Genomic DNA, 18682 nt, shown 5'->3' with positions numbered 1-18682 from the left:
CATTGAGTACTGTACTGTGTGTACAAGAATGTGTACCCTAGTTTTTACTGTTTTCTGTTAATATGTCTGTCAGTGTGCATTGTGATAGTTATAATGATAATGATGATAGATAAACAAATACATGATCTTTATATACACGAGTAAAGATTATTTTCCTGTGTAATTGGGGGGTAAGAATCCTTCAGGTGTAACCTGCACTATAAGGGCTTTAGCTTTGTGTAATGGCTGTGCCACATGAAACATTAGCTGCTTTGGTGTTGCAAGAGGATGTTGCCAACTCGCAATTTGATTTAATCAATCAAAAATCCTAAATTACGTTTCCTGTTCTTCAAACGTTTCTTTGCTTCTTACATTTCTTCTCAACACTCCACTAAATTCTGTCCCTTTATACGCAAACCAGGTAATTTGGAGCCATGGCAGGTGGCAGGTCCTGTGTAGAGAGGGTCTGACTGGACAAAAGTATGTGATATGAAAAGTCATAAAATAACAGAAAGGATTTCTTAATTGTATAATTTTCGTTTTTTTTTTAAAATCTCATTGTCATGACTTATGATGATTTTCAGCACATAATTCTTTTTCACGTATTTTACGTATTTTTATGAATTTTCTTTTGAATTATTTTCACCTACTCCATACATTTCTACTTGATATCGCAAAAGAGGTGGCTGTCATTCAAAGTGTGTCATGGGGTCAGCCTTTTGCCTAGTGGTTGATCGACTTCACAGCGCATAGATCGATTAGTTGTGCCTTGCTCACCACAGGCGAGTCATGTGGTCTCGTAACCATGGCAATGGTAAATTCCAGCGCAGGTTAGCTAAACATATGTGCGTAAAATGACATCAATACAGAAAGAAATATTTGATTGTGTACTTTGTGGGGACTTGGATAGCATTAAGGCGCATTTTGAACGGGAAGGTTTCGCAGAGGAGACGCAGGAACAAGATCTGTTCGGACTGAAGGACGAGGGAGGGAGAAATGCCCTGTTAACTGCCTGTATGTTGGAGAGGAGCGACATCCTCCGAGAACTGGTCAGACACGGAGCACAGGTGGACGTGCAGACAGTCAGGGGTGAGTGAGAGACCAGCTGCTGAGCTGTGTGGTCAGTGCTCAGTGGACTGAAACTGTCAAGTTAAAAAGTTGGACCATTCACCTAAATAACTGCAACACCACAGCCGTTTGATGCGAAACATGGGTCCAAAGTGACCGGGCTGAGTTTTTATTTTCTGCATCTTTGCAGTAAATTAATTTCATCATTCAGTCTTCAAGGTGTTCCCCAATTAACTTGTTTTTGATCATCATACATCCTTATATTATTTTATTTTATTTTTTTTAACGTTGTTACTTGTATCACTTCTCTTCTAATGACATGGGTCACAAATGACCCAGATCCATTTTCTGTTATTTCATGTATGGCTGAGGGTTTCTATGAAATGTATTTGAAATAAATTAGTTTTATCACTCACTATTCCAAGTATGCAGTAAATACTTACTATATTATTATTATTATTATTATTATTATTATTATTATTATTATTATCATCATCATCATCATTATTATTATTGTTATTATTATTATAATAATAATAATAATAATAATAATAATAATAATAATAATATTTACTCACAAAAAACACCAGTTGCCTCACAGTATCAAGGAGTTGTTCCAATGTAAAAAGTAAGTATGGATTGAGGGGAACCTGGATGTTCTATATCTACTATTTCTATCACGAAGGACTCATTCAAAATATCACTGCATCACAACTAAAGGTGATAAATTGTGAAACAACGGAAGAAAAATGCACGCGTGTTGGAAACTTATCAAATGTAAAAGGCTCTTTAAAAAGAATACATTGTGAAGATAGGAGAGTGGACTTTCTCAAATCAGACAGATTGACTCCTGGATTGTTTCAGTGTTTGCTATTATTTTGTTTATTTCACTCGTCTTTTTGTTCTTGCTCAGGAACTTCAACATGCTGTATGTGCATCACTGTCTGCTTTGGTTCAACCACTCAACAAACTACAACAATCAGAAAAAAAATCAAAACAAGAAAAAAACCCACTTGAGCCCCATCTGCCCTCTATTGAGGACTTACACATTTGGAACACATTTGGACACATCTGCAGACAGCAAAATCTGTCTGCAGATGTGTCCACACCCGGAACACAACCTGCTCCAATTCTTCCCCTCTTAGCTGTCATGTCTAAACCTGTGTATGTTCAATAAGAGGAACGAACAACCACAGAAAAAGTACAAAAAAAAGTAAAAAGTCAAATTTTCATGTGTACCTGGCCACTGTTTAATCTCCTTTATTCTGCAGGTTATTCATCACTGCACCTTGCTGCTTGTTGGGGCCACCTGGAGACTGTGAGGACTCTTCTTGAACTGGGAGCTGACACAAAAGCCAAGACCTTCAGAGGAGAGCGACCTGTAGACCTGGCCAGGAGATACTCCAAGACAGACTGCGCTGATTGTCTCCTCCTGGCAGGTCTGATTATTATGTCATTATCTTTGGCAGCCTTTGATAAGTAAAAATGTCTAGCATTTTTAACCTGTATTTGTGTTTTATTTGTGCAGAAGCTAAACAGTCCCTGATGTCATATGTTGCCTTTGTTAAAGAATGTATTTCCGACCCAGAGAGGAATCTCACAAAGGAGGAAAGGGTAACCTGTTTCTTTACATCAGGATTCAACCATTTTTTGTCTGATGATTTATTAAAGGAACAGTGCACCCAAAAATGAAAATTCAGTCATTATCTACTCACCACCATGCTGACAGAGTCAGGTGAAGTTTCACAGCCCACAAAACATTTCTAGAGCGTTTTCATGAAACTTTTTTACAGTTGTACAGTTTGGGGTGATTAAATGTTAAGATATGAACAGGTAACTCCTAACCCCATTTTGCTTATATTGATGTAGATAAAGTGCATTTCTTTACCATGTGTCTTCTGGTCTCTGCACAGAATGTCTGCACACGTGTTTGTTCTGCCAAGTCAGACTGGATTCAGAGTGTGAAAAACCCAACAGTCTCAGACTTCATGGCTCAACAGAAAGACATGGCAGAGACTCTTCAGCCCATTCTCAGCAAGCTGTCAGCTCAGTGTAATTATTAATATGATTGTTAAGCAGTGAGATTTTTAGAATTACTTTCTGAACACAAGCATATGTCCGCCCCCCTCCAATGTAGCAACCATTTGAAATTATAATTACAGTGGTGGAGATTAAACCCATCCATAAATGTGTGACTGCATGTTTTTGTCATTAATGGATTGACTGTTGTATTTGTGCTTCCAGCAGCTGAGGTGCCTGTCGAACCAGTAAGGAAGGTCTGAAGCCGAAGATCTGTACATCATTGCTCCAATAAATGTCCAAAACATGTTAGAATGTTTTCAGTGTTTAATGTTTGGAAATGGATATTCATTTGTAAATGAAAGAACACACATTCTGACAAATTGCTTCAAAGGTTGAATAATACCAAATGTGCATGAAAAATGTAGAATTTGTCAAGGTGATGAGGGAGTTATGATAATATGATCTATAATTTACATTTGATATGAACTGAAATTACATGTGACATGTATCATCAGGTGTAAATGCCTCTCATGTTTAATGTCACTTCATTACTTTGTTATGATTATGTTATAATGTATTATTACTTTTGTCAGTTTCAAGTTATTTTAGTGAACATTGTGCGGTTTTCTTTCTTTAATAGAGGGGTATCAACAATTTTGTCCACGTGTGTGCCAGTGTGAAAACTGCAAACATTGTGGTAATATGACAAATACTGCTTCTGTACTGACATGACATCAGGGAATAAGTGTAACATTAGGTATTTTATAAATTGCAATACCTCATGTAGTTTACAGACTTGAATGTCCACATGTTTGTTTTCATATGGGGAGAACGAAGCATAAACTTAAAACAAGACGGGCTGAAGATGAATTTGCTATAAGAACTGGGAACCCCCCTAATGCCTCAAGGCTTTCTACTACAAAGAGGATAACCACGACAGCTGCAGTACGCTAAATGTATCAGGCATGGAGTGTATCGAAATCTTAAGGGGAAGACGCAGAATAACAAGCCTCATACAAAGAGAATCATTCTTGAATCATTCTTGATATAAACACTGAAATCTACCCAATACCCAGGTTTGAACAGAGAACCAGGCTTTTCTTTTTTTAGAACTTCTTTTCTACCAGGCCTGAGGCCTACGATGTCATTTTGACTACTCAGAACAACAGAGATATCTGTAATTGAGCTTTCGTAAGTCAAAACAGAACCTCAGAATTAAAACATACATTTTCAACTAACGTAACTCCCGAACCACTGATTGGTTTGTCGCAGGACCTCAAGTGTGTTGGGAAACAAAACATTTGCAATATACTGTAACTTTCTACCACCACGGTTCAGAGGCCTGAAAAGGTTATTTTGGGCATTTGAGAAATGACTAATTGATCCATTTTGAGTGTCTTGCAATATTCTTCCTGCTAAAAATGCCAAGTTTTTAGATTGTAACTGCCTAATTATGAGAACCAGCTCATACTGACAGTTTCCCTACCTGCATAGTCTGTCCTGCGGTTATCTAAAGGAAGAATTTGATTGTGGATATCTGAAATGTTCTTTTAGACTAGGAAGAACTGAATAACGGATATTTGCAATACATATCCAGGCTAGCTATTAAAAGGGCTTGCCGCAAAGATCTGGATCCTGTTTGCGGCCGTGTGTGGGGATTACCGCTCCACGTTCATGTGCTGACATGAGAGGAGGGAGTGGAGCCTCTAGCTTCACACAAAATAAACAACAGGCTACAGAGACCTGTTAAAATTGCTTATTTCATTCACCCAAAACATTTTTTAATTTCAAACTTGTAGTCTTTAGCCCCTATCAATGCTGACTGAAGTGACATCAGGGTTCACCAAGCTCCCTCTGGTGCCAACAAAGGCTCCATACACCTTCATTGAAATATCCCATGTAAGTCCCACAGACCTCTTAATAGACTTTGGTGTAACACAACTCATCCTAATATATAAATAATTAAATGTAATCATTACCTCATACTCAAACTCACATTAAATGTTCTGTCATAGTGTACACAAGGAGCGGGGCGGGGGGTTACATTATTTATATGTCCATCATCCTAACAAACCAATAGTACCCATGTCATTTCCATATCACAGTTATAACATTTAAATTTCAGCATTTCCCCTGCAAATTAATGATCGTTCCCATAGTAACATCTCCAGGAGTTATGCTGAGTGCTGTGGCTGACACCATCACCCTAGTTGACCTTGTCAAGATCGAAAGCACTCAAACCATATGACTGAAGCTCGCCACATGGAGGCCTACCCTTCAAGAGTGCAAGACAAGGACTTAATGTCATAACCACATCTTCCAGATCAGGCTGCATCTTCAGTGGGTAAACACCATTACATGTTGGATGAACAATTACCCAAAAACCTCTGCACACATTTTTATCTATACAAGGTTATCAATTATAAGCTGCAAAGAAAAACTCAACATTTATCAGGTGTTCAGGTCTCATTTTGCTGGTGGGATTTATTTTCACCATTTGACATGGTTTCACAGCAAAAAGTCTGACATTACTCAGATCAGTGTTTGTTGATGAACACACATTACAAATGTTGAATGTAAAAGTGTCAGTATAAACCGACTGACACACTTATGGCAGACAGTATAGAAAGAGTGACAGTAGTCTGCAGAAAGAGGTTTTCAGTAGGCTGAAATGTGTTCAAAACACAAAACCATGCTTTAACGTGTACTCAAACACAATTTACAGTCAAGTCTTCAAAGAAATAGGATTACTACCTGGCTGTGCATCAGTCAATCTGAACAGTGCACAGTACAATATTCAATAGCAGGAATGGTTTGTAAAAGAAGAAATGTACCGGTTCAGCTCAAGTAGGTTTTTCAATATAATTCTCAGTGACACAAATCTATTGAAACATGTGTTATGCCCCTTTTGGTAGGATGATCTGCTTTAGAGTCATGAATGACACTGCACACAACAGATGGGACTTGTTTTTGTACGTTGCTCTCAGCAGAGAGAGCATTCCACCGTCTTTTTGTTTATTTATAGAACGTTGAGGAAGATAAAGAATAACTTGAAGCCATTGCAAACCCTGACTGATTTAAACCTCTGTTCATCAAGGTTTAAGTTCATCCAAGACATCCTCGCAGCTATCATATTGTGCAGTGTTTGCATATAACCACTTGAAACAGACCCATACCTGGCTGAAGGTTCATTCAGTCAAATATTTCTCTCAGACAAAAGGTAAGATGGAAAAAAAGACAACTTTTCCTCCAAAATTCCCACATTTTTACTAATGACCATTGAATCTTGATTTCACTGATAAAAATTAGTTTCCGTGTATTTGGCTAGAACTCAGTTTAGCAACATCTGTAAAATGTGTAAATCTGATCCCCTCAGGGCTAAGCTAGGATTATAAACGTTCTTCTTTCACTGTAATGATCTAGAGGAGCTGAAGCCACATGTTGATAGATTTCACAGTCTTTGTGTCGCCTCAAATGGTAACTTCGAAGCCGCAGATCATCCTAGTGAACTGTTGTGGTATTATGGTGCTGGTTGATGAATCCAGTGATCAGAAGACACACATTACACTGTTTTTTTAGGTCAATGCAGCTCATTGTTTCTCCCCAGTCTCTAGTAATGATTTGCTCAGTTAGTGAAACAGCCACCAAAGTGATGCTGAATAGAATGGTACAGTACATGTTTAGAATGAGGTTGTTCTTTACTGTTGTGTTATCGCTGGAGTATCATGTGATGAAGACGGTACTTAAAAGGGATGAAAAGACATTTATGCGAGCCACCAGCATTGTGCTCCTCGGTCTAAAGTTTCGTATTAGACTCATCCTGTTGTCCTCTGAAGGTGAAGGGACTCGGGCAGGGCAACTGTTGTCCAGTGTTCATTGCCAGCATGTGTTTGTGTGTATGCATGATGCATCATTTCTCCAAGTTGCATGTAAATGTGCATGTCAGGGAGTGTGTGTTCAGAGCCATCGTGTCAACCATTGCAGATTCCGTTGGCAGCTATGTTGGTTCCTGTCCATCTGATTGGTAGATGTTTGGTGTACCACCGTGACTAAACCATGCAGGTCTGGTTATATTTGCAGCCCACTACTAGTTATAGAAAACAGCCACCACCTGTTGCCTTTACCACAACCTGACCAAATCTATGGCTCTGTATTTGTGTTTCTCAGTGCTTGTCGGGGTCCCAGTTTGGTAGTCTCTCCAGAATGGCCTTATGCTCGACGCCAATGCTGGCCACCAGACCTCCTTTGTTGAGTGGTTCTCCACTGTAGTCTATGTCCTCTCCCATCAGGGTGGTCATCCGGCCTCCTACAACCATTGTGATTACATGTTATTGGTGTATTCCACAACAGCCATTAAATATTCATTTCAGACATGATGATGACACATTTATTAAGCAGGTCAAAACAGACCTTAATATAGTATGATCGCTATCCTGTTGCAATGGAGCCTATCTGTTCATGTGTGGATAATGTGAGGTGCAAGATATCTTATTTTTCTAGGACGCATTGATGCTGCACAAGAATTTAGCAGCATAATTAAGATTTCAAGGCCAAGACCAACGCTTATCTTAAGTAGCTCCAATCTGTGAGTGATGACATCCTACATGACTACAACTATTTTCAGAACAGTTGTGGTTATTTTGCAATATTTCTGTATTTGTCTGTCTTTGAAGATGCAAAAGCACTAGTGTCATACACATACTCTCATGCACCAATCAGGCTTTACCAGGATGTTTGCTCATAACCAACCATAACCTTGTAACCAATCCACTGTCATTAAATGTGATCAAACCAGACCTCCACAGTCCTGATGAAGAATTTAAATGTGTAACTCTTTGAATGTTCCAGGCATAATGTACAGAAATGTAGCCAAATAAACAGAGTGTGCCTGCCAATAAGTTGTTGTTTTGTTTTTTTTTTTATTTTAACGAACAGGAAAATCTGAATAGATTTTGAAACTGAAAAGGAAACCAAACAAAAGAATAATAGTTGTTACATTACCCAGTGCATTCAGTATTGCTGCACCAGCACAGATGTCCCATTTCTTAATAAAGGTGATGTGGATGTAAACATCTGCCTGGTCTACAGAGCCTGCTTCACTTGGCATCTCCAAAAGTGACATGACCTTATATCCTGAGGGAGAGAGAGGGAGAGACAGACAGAGAGAGAGACAGAGAGACAGACAGATAGAGAGACAGACAGAGAGAGAGAGAGAGAGACAGACAGAGAGAGAGACAGACAGATAGAGAGACAGAGAGAGAGACAGAGAGACAGACAGATAGAAAGACAGAAAGAGAGACAGACAGACAGACAGACAGAGAGAGAGAGAGAGACAGAGAGACAGACAGATAGAAAGACAGAGAGAGAGACAGAGACAGACAGACAGAGAGAGAGACAGAGAGACAGACAGATAGAGAGACAGACAGATAGAGAGACAGAGAGACAGACAGAGAGAGAGACAGAGAGAGAGACAGAGAGACAGACAGATAGAGAGACAGAGAGAGAGACAGATAGAGAGACAGAGAGACAGACAGAGAGACAGACAGATAGAGAGACAGAGAGAGAGACAGACAGACAGACAGACAGACAGAGAGACAGAGAGACAGAGAGACAGACAGATAGAGAGACAGAGAGAGAGACAGAGAGAGAGACAGACAGACAGACAGACAGAGAGACAGACAGACAGACAGACAGACAGAGAGACAGAGAGACAGAGAGACAGACAGAGAGACAGAGAGACAGAGAGACAGACAGATAGAGAGACAGAGAGAGAGACAGAGAGATTGTGGACATTTAGAAAAACAAGTGGAAAACCACTTTGGTAAAATGACTATGACTCACCCACTGTAATGGAGATATAAATCCCAACTGCACTTAGCTGGTGTACCAAGTCATACTTTACCACTAGCTGCATCTTTCTCTATGCCCTGTCTGACTGTTCAGACTCCATAACTTACGGAATTAGTATCATGATTAAAGAAAATAAATCAGCAGCAACATAAAACTCAGTTGTATGGAGCCCTGGAGGTGACATGGATGTTTTTTTTGTTTTTTTTTAATGTTGCACGTGCAACTTACTATCATGCACATGTGACGTACTGTATCCCGCATGTGCAAGATAATAACTCACACTCGCGAGTTAGTGAGTAAGATGCAGTGGTGCTCTGGCTCAAATGATTGAATGAAGTGAACGTTGTGGTGTTAACTCAACAATGATGGGACGCTGCCATTTACTTCAACAACATATATTGTAAAACAGTTCACAGTAGCAGTGTTGTAGCGTACATTGTCGCTTCCTCTCTATGTGCAGGTGTTAACTATGACCTGTCTTATACAACAGCACCCCCTTGTGGTACAAGGAGCAACAGTATCTGTTGTATATAATAACAGAACACAACAAACGTGTTAAGTGTCACTGTGAAAGCCAAGAGAATGTGGTCTGTGTGAGAATGTCGTGGAAAACTCAAGGCCTTTTAGTAAAGTTAGGTTTTCTGTCTCAAGAATATGATTCTATATGCACCTGCATCCATTGTTAATCGTCTGTCCTGATTGCCAGTACTCACAGCTGCAACGTTATTTCATAAATTGATTATAACCAAACTACTATTACCTTGACAACTCCATTATCATGGCTAGCTTAATAGCTATTAAAACCTACACCTGGACACTCATCGTGGATCATCAATTTTCAGATAGTTTTTACGTTTGGTGAAGAGAATTTAAACTTAAACCATGATTTAAACAGGTTCAACAGTTAGTCCTCGGTGGGGAAATCCAGCCTTAGTGATCCCCAGTGAAGAACTGTGTGGGAAGTTAATCATATGAATGTATGCACATTCATTCATCTGGCAAATAAATGAATGGGTCAAATGCTGACAATCAAATTCAGTTACGATAGTAGACAGTTTGCTGTGACCTTCATCTGCACCATGTTATACTTTTATATGTAACATACAGATGTTAAAAAAATCTCCACTCACCTGCTCCTCCTGCCTCTATTACTGTTGTGCTGTTTCCAAAAGCATCCTGTATGTAACTTTTCACTTTTCCAGAGTGAGAACGTGATACAATCACCTTTGGAGGGTTGATACTGTAGGACGAGCGACGGTGCACATTTGACCCCTGACCTACAAGCGCCCAGGCTGGGGGAGAGATGAAAGGGAGACAGAGACACAAAGAGGAGAAAGCACATTTTACGTTACATCTTCCCCCTAGGAATTGTCGTCATCCTATATTGCAAAAAAAAAGGGACAAGAGAGACATAGATCCTGCAAATGTATGTTTATTATTATTGCAACAATCCAAAACAATGACAAATACTGTCCAAAATATTCCCCTGACTAATCTCAAATCTACAGCTTGCTCAAAAAATAACATAGCAAGCTCAAGCCCAACAAGCAAGGACCATGACTACTCTACAGCCCTGCAGCAGAGGCGCATGGAAAGATAAAACTCCAGCTGAGGGAGCGCCGCATTAAGTTCAGATCATCTTATCCGGCACAGCTGCACGTTACCTTGGACGCCAGAGAAAAAACATTAATTCAGCGTGGGAGGCTGCAGAACAACTGAAACATCTGGGAATCACCACCACACTGTCGGAGGAATAGCTTATGGAGAAGGAGCTTCATCAGCTAGGATGGCCTGGTCAGCTTCGCCCTGGGCAGGAGCAGCATACGAGCGCACTGGTGAGGGATGCTGCAGCGCTTTTTAACCAGTAATCAGCTGCTGAACGGTGATATGCGGTACGAAAAGTTCACAATAGACATTTTAGGTTAAATGCAAAATGTCATGTCTCTAATTTGATGGGTGGGAAATGCTTTTTCTGTGGCCACCTTTCTTTTCTCTTTTCATTTCTTTTTCTACCTTTTCCTCTAATTTACTTGTACTTTAGAAGCAGAGTGGTTGGCTTAACACATTCTATTGTATGGCTGTCACTGAAACCACTCAAACTCAAGGTAATGAAAGAGTGGGTAGTCAAAGAGGGATTCTTTTCTGCCACACCACCATGTATATCACCAAGTTTTCTCTTCCTCCCATCATACGTCTGGAAGGGCGTAGCAATTTTGCTACATGGATCAATCCATTTGAGTTTAGACTATAAATTTATCCAAATAAATCCCTCCCCCTTTGTGTGGAACCCCTGCTGTCATTGAGCCTGTCTCTAACTTGTGGTCCTCATCTAAGTCTGTTACTCTTGATGATATCTCAGCACTGGTGACCAAGATGAATCCCTCCTCTTGCTCATCCGATGTCCTTCCGTATAGGCTCTTTGTGAAAGTGTTTGATGTAATTGGCCCCTGGGTTACAAAAATGGTTAACTTCTCTCTTTCTACAGGTTTGTTTCCCATTACATTTAAACATGCCATACTTTACTTAAAAAGACATCACCTATTACATCATCCTGAAACACATCTCAATGTGTCTCCTGAGCGGCAAAGCACCATCCGTCATCATATTCATAAGAAAATACAAAATTGATAAGAGCTGATTCTTCTTGACAGTAGCCCTGTTAGTTTACTCACCAAATGCAAGTATGTGGTTTTGATGTTGTAATCTGTGAGTCATGGATTGGTTTTGTTGCAGCAGAAAAGTACCATGTCACGATGTTTGAGATATACACAGTGCGAAAATGGTAGGAAATGGTGACCAGGAGATTTTTTTCTGTCATGCAAGTTTGCTTTTATAATTATTTCAATACAGAGTTGTTGTTCACAATGTCGCATTATTGGAGCATCAGTTGAATGCATGGATGGTGAGTTTACTGTGTCCTTTTGAGATTTAATGCATCAGAGATGCAGGACATGTACCCATCAACATCCCAGTGAACCTCTCATCTCTTCTCATAAAGTGTTTTCAACAAAATACAAAACTCAGTCACAATCAAGAGACACCATGTAAAGACAATGTGGAGGCATCTTTTTTAACACAAAGGAAAGCTGTGGAAGCACACGCACTCACCAGTAAACCCAGTAAATGGCTGGTGGATCACCCCGATGACTGGTTTACCATCTACAGCCACACATACCATTGTCGTCACATACTTCACCAGATTCTCTAAGGACGGAGAAAGATGTGCAGATACAGAAGAAGGGAAGAGTTGAGAAGATGGAAAGAGATCAAAGAACCAGCAAGAGAATAAAGATGGAGGGAGGGAGGGTAAAAACAGAGGTGATCAAGATGATATGGGCGGGAAAGGGTGTAACAATGAATAAATAGAGAAGAGAAGTGGAGACAAGAGAGGATGCAGCGATCAGTAAATACTTTAGGACAGCACCAGCATGATCAGGCAAAAAAAGAATACTAATTATAACACAAATGAATAGATTAACACGAACTATCTGAGCTGTAATTACCTTCATCTTAAACTACAGTGGGTCATCTATAAACAAAGTGTGTGTTGTTTAATACAAGAAGAAGACAGAAAAGTTGAGAGTCGTTTCAAAGCAACCAAATCGTGGTTGCTTTGCCTATTGCTGACTTTGTGAAGTATATTTGTATTGGGGAATGTGGACTTGCTTGATTCTCTACAAATCAGCACCTGATTTTTTAAAGAAACACCTCAGAGCAAATCTAATGAAGTAATATGTAAAACCTGTTTTTAATGATTTTCAGTCGTGTCCTGGTATGTGGGGGGAAACTGATTTTTTGGGGTCTACGCTAGTGAGCCATTTCATCGTTTATGGGTCTGTTCACATGTTAAAAAAAAACAAAACAAAACAAAAAACCTTGCATCCACACCATCATTTCCAAGTCATTTTTGTGAAGACCTCAACAAGTGAACTCAAACACCTGACAATGACTGAGAAACTGCTTAACCTCAACAACACAGCCAGAAATGTGACAGACAGCCCAGCCAGCTGAAACATATAGTCTGGACGTTGTCTGACATAATCTGCACACACAATACACGTGCAATAGTCTTCATGGATAACTGGAGATGGCAGAAAGCTATCTCAAATCTCCTACAGATAGAGCTGATTACTCAGCTGGATAGCAGGCAGTTCGACCTACCTTCACTCCCCTCCTGCTCTCTGTGATCATCTATACCCTGCCTTCCTGCAGCTGAATTTATCATTTAGTTGTTCTCATTTACATATGTTTCCATTTCTGTTGCCAAAAAACTGAACACGTATGAAAAAGTGATCATGAATACTGCAACATAACTGGCACTATTGCTAAACCTAGGGAATAAAATCATTAGTTTATGACTGCAACACAAATCCATGTTGATGACAAAAACTCTAGTGTGTATTCAGCTATACTGACATTTACAATTACTGGTAACCATCCCTGAGCCTTGTTAGGTATCTTAAATCCATGTTTGGCAAAAGCTCTGTTCACCCCATACACAAAGAGCTGGAGTTTTTATACATTACTGTAATAAACACCAAAGGCACATTTCATAAACTCAGGCAACAACCAAGAAAGATAACTATAACTATGACAGTAATGATAACAATGTGAGGGTCCACACTGATGAACGTTAATGTTCATAACAGTGGTGCCAAGCATGTGCTGCAGCTTACTGGTAGTCATATGGATATTAATGATTTCAACAGGTACTATGACATTGTTTTATGTGTGATTTGCAGCCTAGCATACATTATATAAGTGTTTACTGACATGTTTAAATAACCGAAACTGAGTTATAAGAGTAGATCGTCTAAAATGTCTTCCCTAAATGGCATTTATTAGCTTATCATCATCAAATCATTGTGAAAGTGATCCCAAGGACACTGTTTGCCATCGTCTTTGTAGATGTGGAGTGAAATCAGCCATTCACAAGAGTTAGAACAAAATCCATGACCATCCATTTACAGTCAGCGTTACAGTTATCGTTCTTGGTGTGTACGGCCCTTCGCTCAGGACAGAAGGCTGAGACCAACAGGAACTACACATTTAACTGGCTTGAAGTGGGAGTCCGTCACTGGCTGACAGAGTAAACATGACATCTAACAGGAAGGTCCCAGCAATTTTAGATTGTTTGGGTGACTGTTGAGAGGGCGTAGCTGCCAAGAGCTGCACATGTCAGTGAACTTTACATAGGTAATGGCAAAACAAACATACACAAACTTACCTTAGGCAAACAAGTTTGTCCACCAAACCCATTATATCCATTTAAGCTTCAAGATAATGCTAGACTTAACAACGTACACTTCACTTCGAGTCCCACGAGTGGACATTTTGTTGTCCAATATGTCGCCTAAAATGTCTCAACTTCATTAAAGTGCACACCTGTATATTCCTGTGTAGCATCCAGAGGATCGATCCACACAGTGATGCTCTCAGCAGGAACATCCTTGCCCCCCTCAATCTTATCCAGTATGTCAGCAGGAATGTCCCGGCTCCAGCTGATTTTGTCGACCTTGTTGTCATGTTCCTCACTGTGCACCTGAAAAACAACAAACGCTGCTCAGAATGCAAGTTCTGTACCTCAGGTTTACATAAGTTTCAGCGGTATGTGAAAGCATATTACAAACCTGCTTTCTGCCTTTCCTTTCTGACTCGATTCAAACTGCAGTGAATACAGGAATAATTAGACCACCGCAGTTTCTAAAGGTCCAGCCATGGTGCTGTGGTTTATAGATTTGTTGCTAGTTCGTGACAGTTTATAGTAGGTAATTTAACTGTTCGAGATCAGTGAGACTGGGCATGATTGAGTTTAGGGCTGCACGATATTGGAAAAAACTGACATCGTGATTTTTTTAACCCTGCAATATATATTGTGGTATGAAAAAATACAGGATTTTTCATCAGATGACCTGAATAGCACTTTATGTCATGCTGCACTGCTGCTATCTTGTGGACAGAAAACTGCACTGATCTTACCTCTTTTTGTCATACTGAGCTGTGTGGTACCGACATAAATAGTCAAACTAATTAGTTGTATTACCTCTGTTTTGGCAACAGATGCAAGGCACTGTCGACACAGAACAGAAGTTTGTTTAATATCATCCTTCTTGCAGCTGAAATAATTCAAGATAACTGATGTGGCTTTTCTTTTTGGCACCAAGTCTTCGTTTTCGTGATTTTTTATTGTTTGTTGCTCATTTTTCAATGTTGTTAGCAGCGACTCACTCCATGTGCAGGGGCGTGGTCTGCTTCTGCACACTGAATAAGAACTGATGTGATTGGTGGATTTCTGTGCATGCAGAGTCTGCATACACAGTGTGTGTCAGGTTCCCTTGAAATTAAAAGAGTTAATTTGCCTCCTATGTCGCAGGCTCTGCTATGTGACTACTGCGCACGTACATTGCAATGACGATGCTTAAACAATTTATCGTGCAGCTCTAACTGAGTTCCTCCATTCTTCCGCTACCAAATGAGTATGGGTATTCTGTTACATATCTTGAATTTAGACTGTAAACACTTGACTGAAAAAGAGGAAGAACGCTGCAATAAAGATGCACTGTTCAAAATACTAAAGACTTGTACAACAGTTACTGGGCCGGTACTCACTGTGACATCAGGGAAGGTGTTCTTGATGAGGTTAAACATCCTTCTATGAGACTGCACGTCGCCCATCGTCAGAGGCTCACTCGCTCCCTCCCTCGTCTTGCCTTTCGACTTCTCTTTCAGGTTATTTCCATCACGCACTGCCTTTACCTACGGAGAAAAAACACAACTCACATCTCACATGCTGAGAGAGTTTAAGGGCTCCAGATGCACCCAGAGGTTACACATGTGGTTTCCTTAGAGACTATAAAGTCATAGTTAGCAAAGCTAAGGGACAGTTCACTTTAAGTAAACTCCACAACACAACAGTGGTAAGAAACATTAAAAGTATGGAGTCAAATTCATTCTGTTACAGGATAGAGCAGGAATGATAAAGTGTTGAACTGATTGGTCGATCAAAGGAAAATGTATTTACAGCTATTTTGATACTACATTAATCTTTTCAGCCACGTCATGCGGTGAAACAATCAAACATTATTAGTTCCAGCTTCTGAAAAGTAAGGATTTGCATTGCTAACAACATTGTAGTAAACACCCAGAGTCTCATCACAGTCTGCTCTAATCCAGACCCCAGGTTTACTTTTTAACTTTTGGGATTAATAAATAGATTTATTTTCACTCCTGTTGTAGAACCAGTCCACAGAGGTGCACCCACACGCTGTCACCACTTTATGTACTGTAATGTTGACTGCCGACTGTAGCTGCATGAAAAATTGACTTTACTTTCAGCAAGCTATTACAGGCCATTGAAGTGGATTACTTGATAGTGTTTCTTAGGTATAAATGTGCACTACAGAAACCTACTTAATATTTGTTCAATGAGTAGTGAAAATAAATGTTTTTACCTCCAGGCCGCCCTGTGCTGCAGCCTCTACTGAGGCAGCCAGCAGGTCCCTCAGGTCCACTGTTCTCCTCTGTCTGCAGAGAGGACGGGACACAACAAGAACGTGTGAGCGACACAACATCAAGACTACCTGATGACAACACAGAGCCATGAAAACACCCTTAACATACAATGTGCCATTCACTCCTGCTGGTTCACTTATTTGTCTCGTCTTGTTGTCCCCACAGTCTTTTTTATACGCCGTGTCCTTCATATCATTTCTCCAGCTTGGTTTGCGCTCCATCGCTTCATTTGAAGAAAAGACTCCGGTTCAACACAGAGCCCTCAAGACCAGCTACGTGTCACTCCACACTCATATTCAGTAAATAATCAACAACATTTGGGCCTATCAAAAGACCAAAGGTGGACTAATGCAAATAGTAATATGAGCCTACAGAAACATCTTCACCTGCAACACCCAGACAGATAATGACCTACTACAGTAGCAGCATGCAGTGTGTTCACATCACTCGGCCAGAGACTGGACACTTCCTGACAGATAACAGAAATCATCTAGCCTTCTCTCGGGCCATCAACATCATCATCGTCATCTTCACTCTCCAACCAGCCTCATCAACACTGAGGATGACTTCAAGCGCTGCACCTGCACATACAATGACTGTAAGCACTGTGAGATAATGTGACCTTATGTGTATATATATATCATCATCACCTGAAAGCAGCCAGGCGGCTGGAGATGACCCCTGCATACAAGTGGTAGATGACACCGACTCCAAGGAGGCAGAACACCGCCACACCGAGCGGCGACAGCCGGATACCCATCGGGGCCATTGTCGCTGACAGACCTGCTTCAGGATTGTGTTGGAATACAAAACCAAACCCAGAGGACGAAGTGCTCTGGACAGATGCTGGTCAGGAGAGGTGTGAGCTAGCGTTAGCTGACGTGGCTGTCAGTCACTGAAGGGTCCCAGCAGCTGGCGTCGACTGGCTGCTTCACACCTGCTGTTAACTTCTGCGATAAATACGTAAACTGTCATGTAGTAGAGAGCAGACGGAAAAGAGGATAAACTTCAGCTGTCAGAGCAGGAACACGATGGCTAATTTCGATCGGCAGGCAGGACGTTTAGCATCGTCCCGACGTCTGGCTGATGAAATTCAGCGAATTCCTCCGTCGCTCCTGTTTCTACCGACAGTCCGTCAGTCCGACAGCTCGACCATGTTCCTTATTGTCGCTGTTAACTCGCTGAAGCGAGCCAAGTGTTGACTGGTGTCGAAGGCGAAACGGAACAATCGCACCTCTGTTCAGTCATCTTTCCTTACGTACACAGCGGAGGTCACGGGGCGGTCGCTTCTCTTCCGGGTTATCACCGGCGTCGTCATCACTTTCTGCTCCGTTCACTGTGTTTTATCCACTGATGTGTGTCCCGGCCATTGACAGCAATAAGCTTACCAGAAAGAAAATACGAGTATAGTGAATTTTAAAGGTGTTTTTTGTAGTTGTTGTTGCTTTTTTAAGATGTAGCTTCATTTTCCACGAACCATAATTGCTATATTTTTGTCTCAAATAATATTTTTTCGGGCAAATTGGTAGTGCCAGCAGTGTGACCTGAATAGATCCAGTGGAATACATAATCAGACTCTGTTAACATTATCTGCATTATAAATGCATACAGAAATGACACACACACACACACACACACACACACACACACACACACACACACACACACACACTGCCACTTCAGCTTTTTGTATCTGTTCAATAAATGCAGCACAGATTATGACACGTTTGTGCCGGTAAACAGGCAGGACAGCTACAGTTAATCTGGCCTTTACTGTTTTCCTCACAATGTACTGGAAAGCTATTTATGGCCATGGTCACATAGCCATTCAGGCTACATACATGCAGTATTGGAGGAAGCATTACTTGAGAATTTAAGAACTATTAGCACCTACTTTTAAAATGGTCCCTGTCAGTGTTTTACAGTGTTATCCTGCAGATGGATATAACTGCTGCATTAATGTGTGTGCTGCAGTTTATCCTGGCTGATGTTTAAGCTGTTGAGCTCATTTCATCTACTTCAGATGCTGTTGGTGTTAGTTTCATCTTACAGCAATGCATCATATTCTACGACGCCATGACACGTTTGTAACATCATGTCCCACAAGAACCTTGTTTCTCCGAAGAGAGTTTTTTCAACTTTGTGATGATGTTTTCAAATAGTTTCAGTTTTAACCCTCGGCCCATCAAGACCACTGAAATGTAGTGGCGTATAATATACAGTATTTGCCTCTATCAAGTATGTGTTTGTG

The 18682-nt window shown here is 40.5% G+C and overlaps 2 protein-coding genes across 5 annotated transcripts; one reads left to right on the top strand and one right to left on the bottom strand.

Annotated features, from left to right (window-relative positions):
- The first annotated feature begins 746 nt into the window (after positions 1–746).
- ankrd45 (ankyrin repeat domain 45) lies at positions 747–3649 on the top strand. Of its 4 annotated transcripts, none has more exons than XM_037084412.1 (5): positions 751–1068; positions 2319–2486; positions 2576–2661; positions 2961–3099; positions 3295–3378. In XM_037084412.1, exons 1-5 carry the CDS (start codon positions 834–836, stop codon positions 3327–3329), a joined length of 663 nt encoding a protein of 220 aa, XP_036940307.1. In that variant the 5' UTR covers positions 751–833; the 3' UTR covers positions 3330–3378. The 4 variants fall into 4 exon arrangements, with proteins under 4 accessions (XP_036940309.1, XP_036940308.1, XP_036940307.1 ...); XM_037084410.1 differs by having other exon boundaries at positions 3292–3378; XM_037084414.1 differs by lacking the exon at positions 2576–2661 and having other exon boundaries at positions 747–1068; positions 3295–3649.
- Positions 3650–5527: 1878 nt separating this feature from the next.
- bpnt2 (3'(2'), 5'-bisphosphate nucleotidase 2) lies at positions 5528–17738 on the bottom strand. Its single transcript, XM_037084409.1, has 8 exons — positions 17082–17738; positions 16371–16443; positions 15529–15675; positions 14305–14461; positions 12028–12123; positions 10050–10211; positions 8071–8202; positions 5528–7375 (listed from the first exon to the last, which is right to left on the bottom strand). Exons 1-8 carry the CDS (start codon positions 17198–17200, stop codon positions 7233–7235), a joined length of 1029 nt encoding a protein of 342 aa, XP_036940304.1. The 5' UTR covers positions 17201–17738; the 3' UTR covers positions 5528–7232.
- Positions 17739–18682: the final 944 nt, after the last annotated feature.

The sequence above is a fragment of the Acanthopagrus latus genome, chromosome 21, assembly GCF_904848185.1.
Source record: "Acanthopagrus latus isolate v.2019 chromosome 21, fAcaLat1.1, whole genome shotgun sequence".
NCBI classification, from domain to species: domain Eukaryota; kingdom Metazoa; phylum Chordata; class Actinopteri; order Spariformes; family Sparidae; genus Acanthopagrus; species Acanthopagrus latus.
Note: the sequence above shows the minus strand (reverse complement) of the source record. Positions and strands in the feature narration are given on the sequence as shown.